Consider the following 6616-nt stretch of genomic DNA (forward strand, 5'->3'; position numbering starts at 1 on the left):
CAAAATGAAAACAACAAATTTTCTTCCGCACACTACCGACCACATAAATACAAATTTCATATACATGCTTTAGAAACTTGATTCAGAATATCAATTGCCCTGAACTTTGAACTTGGAAAGTATCTCATTAACCTCAAAATTACCTATTAACCTTGTGAACTTACTTAAAATTATCTATTAACTATCTTAATATTCCTAAATTTTTTTAAAACCCCGTGAACTTGATCAATGGGTCATTTGATCAATTGAACCCTTGAACTTATATCACTTTGTCAAAACTCCTAATATATTAAGCCAATAGTTTTCCTGCTAGAAAGCATAGAGAATTTGATTTGCAATTTAATTGGTTTCTGCTACCAAAGTGTTCTTCGCAATCCAAACCAGGATTCCGATAATTAAGACCAACAAAGGCGGCATTTTTGTGTTGAGATTCTCATTCTTGTTTTAAGGGCATATAGATATTGATTGGTTTATCAACTCACAATCACAATAGAACAAAACTCCATTATTTATTTTTCCCCCCTAAACATACAATTCTCAAAATAAACTAACCACCTGATTCATTATTCTGTCTCAGCGTACCATACATAATTAACTTTATAACTTTGTGTTTGTGCTACACTAATAAAGCCCCAAAAATGTTACAAAAAGACCCTAGAGCTCATCCTTAGATGATGAGGAGGATTCTTGTTGGGATAGTTTGTCTCTGTTCTTTTCGATGAAATTAATAATATCATCTTTGGTTCTATCTCCATCGTATTGCTCCCACTTTCCACTTGCTGACCTGAAGTACACACTTGGGTATCCCTTCACATCGAATATGTCATTTGGAATATCATTTGCAGTTGCATCCTACACAACACACAGTAAATTTTAACACAACTCTTCCCATATAGATAAAATCAAATAATAGCTTTTTAATATTATCTCCGACACTACTTGTCCCGTATGCTAACAACTCTTTAGGCATGAAGGATATATAACAGATGTTTATCTTATCATTTGTTGAAATTCCATTAAGAAATTGAATTGCTAGGATTTGAATGATTCAGACTACTTAGCCTAATTCACCCTGAAAAGTATCTAAAAGGAGGATGATTCTTTTTATATGCTGCCTAATTGAGCAATAAGGAATATGACTTGCACCCTCACTACCAAAACCATCTAGAGGGTGGAGCAAATATCATCGAGTGACCCAAATGGCATCGGGTACAAGTATTGCAGGCACCCGGTGCTACCACATTCTAATGGAACTACCAACTCTAATTATAAGGATTTGGAACACGAATGGGATTTTTGTAACGTGACTGGTTTGGGAAAATAATGGTAATACCCTCAGGATACCCGCTACCAATTCCCCGTCATGTATTTGTTAATTTGTTTTTTTTTTCACTCTTTTAAAGAATAATGAATTGAATACATACTTACAAAAGAGGGATTTCCGCTACCATTTTTCATTAAATATTTGATGATTTGTATTTGTTATTCAATTATATATCATGTTATTTAGAACTTTGCGTAAAAGGGCGGCCCGGTGTACTACGCGTCCCCGCTAAGCGATGGTCCAGGGAGAGGTCCCACCACAAGGGTGTACTGGGGCAAGCCTTCCCCTACCAATTTTTTTGACAAGAGGCCGCTCCTAAGACTCGAACCCGTGACCTCCCGGTCACACGACAACAACGTTTACCATTGCGCCAAGGCTCGCCCTCTTATTTAGAACTTTGAGTATTTTACTTTTTTTTTTAATTTATGAATTTTTTTTTTTTTGATAAAAATTAATTTATGAAATATTAAATTTATGTATGTTTAGTTAAATTTATGATTTTTATTTGTTTATTAACTAATTTTTGTATTTAGACACGGATACCGTGAATTATATGAGACGGGAATGAGATTAGGATTGTATACCCGTTAAGTAATAGGATGGGACGTAATTCAAAATATAAAAGGATAAGGGTATGGGAATGACACTATATGCGGTACCTTACCCGTTACCATCCCTATCCCTAGACCTAACAATGAATACAAGGCTAATATCATGTCAAGGACCAAATGTATATGTACACCAACAACAATTTTTATTATTATCCTGACACTCAGATGGTGTGATGTTAAGTTATATTAATTCTTATTCCCCTTCCAACCGCCACCCTAGAAATGTACACCTCGCCCACACAAAGAAAACCAAGGAACTTGTGCCCAATCCTATTTGTCCGAAATAAATACTTGCCCATTCATTAAATGTTAGAAACTCAGCCATTAAAAGTCAAATGAGACTTTAGAATCTTAGAGAGTAGCAATAACTCTTGCACATTTTGATATTAGAGATTAGAATCTATAGATAATACCCCTAAAAGTCATACCTTAGGGCCACATTGAAAAACCCAGCCCTCAAAGCAGAATCCTTCTACCCAGTATCATAATTAACTAATTTTACAAAATCCTATTCAAATACTTTCAAACAATTCTATCCTTTTCATCTTTTTTATGTATATGCTTCATCCGTTCAATATCAAAGCATTACTGCCTGACTTTCTAGCGTCTAAACAAGGTTTGAAGTTCTTCTCACTAATATCCTTTAGGTCAAGGAAAAGAAACCAACTAATAAAATAATATCAATAATTTCTCAATCAGGAAGGAGAACAATACTTACAAGCTTTGCTATGAGAACGTCAGGATCACTTTCATATGAGACAGCAACTTCATCCAAGATTGGAGCTAATTTTTTGCAGTGTCCACACCAGGGAGCATAAAACTCTATAAGAACTGCATAGCAAGAAGGAACAACTATTATATGCAAATCTATATCAAAACAAATAGAACTTCAGATAAAACTAAAAGGGGTCCATCTAAATGATGAAAATCTCTAAAGACTGATCAAAATAGGCGAGAAAAACATATGACGACAATGATATTGATATCCTCTCCTCCTCAAAGAAAATCTGAGATGGACACTAAAATCTGAGACTGGTTAAAAAAATTTGCAACCATCACTTTGTTACTTCTCAATCTTAACTTCATAGTATACTGCTACTTTGATTATTTAGGTGTTAATGATTATTAAAATAATAATAAAAATAACCTTCAAATAACATCAGAAACAATTTTTTTCATACAAGACACGCATATGCTAGCTTAGTAGCACCCCTTGAAAGATAACATTAGAAATTACCCTTTACATGCATGTGAAGCAGAATCACTAAGTTAGAATCATGTCAATAACATCAGTAAGAAAATTAAAGTTGAATGGTTAGTAAAGAACTACATAAATTGCCATATTGAAAGCCTTAATTAAAACCACTGAAAAAGAAAAGAACATCCTAAGTTTTTTAACTATAGTAAATGAAAAAGATTTTACACTGTGCAACTCATATAATACGAACCATTTTTTGCTGATTTGAGAACCATGTCTTGAAGAGTATCAGCCACCACGATTTTCACAGGTTCGTCATTAGCTTCAGGAATAGGTTCAGATTTCTTGAATGCTGGCACTTTGCCCTCCTGCATGCATTTAAATTAAGGGGTGTGCAAATCAGACAAAACATTTGAAAAGAAAAATCATCTTCCAAGCCCCTCACGCTTGACAATGAACAGAGCACTTATGCTTGTGTCTTATCAAAATATTTTCTTTACCTTGTAGTCTTCCACCCAAGGAGCGATATGATCAGCCTCCAAATTTGACTTCAGGTACTTCTGTCCATCCTCGGTTTGTACGATGATAAGAGGCACCTGGTCCCCCTTGAGCCCAAAGTACTGCTCATCCACACGAAGTTTTTACATGTTCAGTAAAATATCAAGTAACGAGCATAAAACATAGGCTACTAAATGAGAGAACCACTGACCTGGAAGGCACCTTGACTAGCCTCTACATCTCCCAACAAAAAGATCATGCCCTGCCCTTTGTATTGCTTGGCGACTTCTTGATAATTAGTTTTGAAAGAATCAATAGCTTCACTACTGAAGTTGATAAACAACATTGCCTGCCAATTTCAAAGTAATCGTTTTTAGATGATGATTCAGTACATATGCAGGTTAGAGAAGCATGTTTACACGAGTTGGAACTAAACAGCGTCAAATGTGAACTGCTGGATACTGATGAGTGGAAGTCCAAATTGAGACAAATAGTTGTTCATTTGGTATAATGAGATAAACAAAAAATCATATGCAAAGAGACATAAGCTTAGCAATAACAGTTAATATATCTTCATTGTGCATTTATACCTTTGCATCAGGACTATTGAAAAATTTGATAACAAAGGGATGATTGCTGGGATCATTGTTAAAGACAGTCAAAGTAGGGATGCTAGACTCTTCAATGAACTTCTCAAGCACATCCACATTAAAATCCTACAAGCAAATAAAACTGTTAGAATAACCATTCTACAAACTACATAGAAACACAATCAATCATACTAAAAAACACAATACCTTAAAATCAACTACAAGTTCATCAAATGGCTTGAACAACCTGACAAGGGGTCCAGTCACAGATGATTCCCCACGTGGAAGGTGTTTAGCATCCAAAGTGTGACCAAACTCATAGTCAGAGCGCAATTTTTCTGCTACAGCCATGAAGTTCTCATACTCTGACCCAGATAACTTAGGAAACACCCCAACCTGAAAGAAGATACAGACATGTTAACAAGAACAAAATTTCCACGAAAAGCACCAATGTGAGAGAACAAAGCTACCACAGTTCTACTTACAATTACTATCTTCTTCTCGCCAACAAAAGTGCTAGCATCTTCATTTGATTTTATTTCAACAGAAGCAGGACCACTTTGTTTCTTCAAATACTCAACAATACCATCAGCTTCACGAGGGCCTTTATATTCTTGAATTGATTTCCCTCCATTTCTCACAATTTTGATAGTCGGAAATCCCTTAATATCATACTGGCTAGCGAGTTCCTTGTTAATCTCTTCATTGGCATCAACTTTGGCCAGAACTACTGGTGAACCTTGACTATTCAATATAGATGCCGCTTGCTCATACTACAGAGAGAATAGAGGTTTTTGTCAGCTAAACATATGATGAATTAAGAGACAACTAACCCAGTACCAGTTGTTGTTGGATACTAGACAAAGGTAAAGATCAGTACCTCGGGAGCAAGCTTCTTGCAGTGTCCACACCTGCAAGGAAACATAAAAGTTCCAAATTCAATCCAAATCACTACACTAAAAAACTATTTGCTAAGGTACTAGCATTTCTTAGTTCATGTGTTGGTGTATATTCTCAACATTGATTAATATGTTTTTTCCATAGATATATCTCAAAGAAAGTAAAGTAATTCTTTCAGGGTGTCCCCCACCAAACACAATGCCCAAATAACAAACTCTCAAAATCGGTGCAAAATTACTAATCAATGAAAATGTAATAAGAAAAGTGTAACAATCTATCAAGTAAAGTTTTCTTTTTTCCGTTTAACAGTAGATTGAATATGTCACGGGCGAGTTGGGGGTAGATTAACATTCACCGGACAGTCCCTGTGGGGGCTTTATATATTGCAGTTGTAGCGTTGTTTCAATTTATGGTTGAAAACAAATTCCACACTTCCTTAAAACCAGCCAAACATAGCACAAGAGAAGCGACCATCCACCAAAAGTCATTTCAACAGACTCAAGCAGTTGATTAAATAATCAAAACTAAAGCTAGCTCATAACACAATCTCCAGTTCTAGATCACAGTATCAGAACCCATTGACTACACAAAAAACATTTCACTAGTATTTCAGTTTTAGTGCGACAAAGTAACTTCATTGGTTACAATTTACAGACTCCAAACCTAAAATTGAAATCAAACCCCTCAAAACACATTGATTCACAGCATAAAAGCAGATCAAAATCATAAAACAAAGTTCCAAACCGAAATCAAAGCGAGATCTCACATGACAATAATCAAAATGTAAGTTAAGATCGAAATTACATACCAAGGAGCGTAGAATTCAACAACGATAAAGTCATGTTTGCTAATCGTTTCAGTGAAATTGGATTGATCCAGTGTCAACACGAACTCCTTTTCACTCTCGCCCACTGAGATCGCTACAATAAGAGACGATATAAACACGTAAAACCAAATCGAAGACCTCGACGCCATTGTTAAGCTTCCAAACTCTAATTCAAGGTCTAGAAGTTGGAACTTAGAGCTATGCGTTTCTCTTACTTTGAGCGAAGGGTTTTATGGAGATATGTGGGAGTAGAGGGAGAACGAGACAGACATGGTTTCTTCGCACGTGACGGCTCTTGGAGGTTATTTCTGATTCTTATCCGCGCGAGTACGTTATACTAGTGTACTCGCACTACTGTGGAATTTATTCAACGTGGAGTATTTTTATTGGTTGAGTCTCGTCATGTCACATGACACGTGTTTATATTGGCAAGTGAAAATTATACCATGGAAAGTATATCTTGGTATTTTGAAATACATGGAAAGTATTTGAGATGGTGTGTAATATAATCTTAATTTTTAAAATTTTATTATATTATGAATGAGTAATTAATTTTAGAATATCAAAAATCAAATCTCAAATATTTAATTTGTAATTAATAATTAAGATTCTGTTGCATAAATTAATTTTAAGTTATAGATATACATTAATGAATGTGACTATTCTAAC

General features: G+C 35.1%; 1 protein-coding gene across 1 annotated transcript; it reads right to left on the reverse strand.

The window, feature by feature from the left end:
* Window positions 1–487: 487 nt before the first annotated feature.
* LOC136235210 (protein disulfide-isomerase) lies at window positions 488–6181 on the reverse strand. Its single transcript, XM_066024770.1, has 10 exons — window positions 5930–6181; window positions 5102–5132; window positions 4707–4994; window positions 4429–4617; window positions 4222–4347; window positions 3843–3980; window positions 3634–3753; window positions 3384–3501; window positions 2654–2766; window positions 488–852 (listed from the first exon to the last, which is right to left on the reverse strand). The coding sequence occupies exons 1-10, from the start codon at window positions 6094–6096 to the stop codon at window positions 655–657; spliced, it is 1488 nt and encodes a 495-aa protein (XP_065880842.1). The 5' UTR covers window positions 6097–6181; the 3' UTR covers window positions 488–654.
* Window positions 6182–6616: the final 435 nt, after the last annotated feature.

The sequence above is a fragment of the Euphorbia lathyris genome, chromosome 7 (genome assembly GCF_963576675.1).
Source record: "Euphorbia lathyris chromosome 7, ddEupLath1.1, whole genome shotgun sequence".
Lineage (NCBI taxonomy): Eukaryota > Viridiplantae > Streptophyta > Magnoliopsida > Malpighiales > Euphorbiaceae > Euphorbia > Euphorbia lathyris.

Bases quoted from the DNA above. Each gene is read 5' to 3' on its own strand.
- LOC136235210 (XM_066024770.1), bottom strand. From the start codon at position 6,096: ATGGCGTCGAGGTCTTCGATTTGGTTTTACGTGTTTATATCGTCTCTT. The intron at 4,618-4,706 runs GTAAGTAGAACT...ATCTTCTTTCAG, and splicing joins GCGAGAAGAAGATAGTAATT to GTTGGGGTGTTTCCTAAGTT. The intron at 3,754-3,842 runs GTCAGTGGTTCT...GTGGATGAGCAG, and splicing joins CTAGTCAAGGTGCCTTCCAG to TACTTTGGGCTCAAGGGGGA.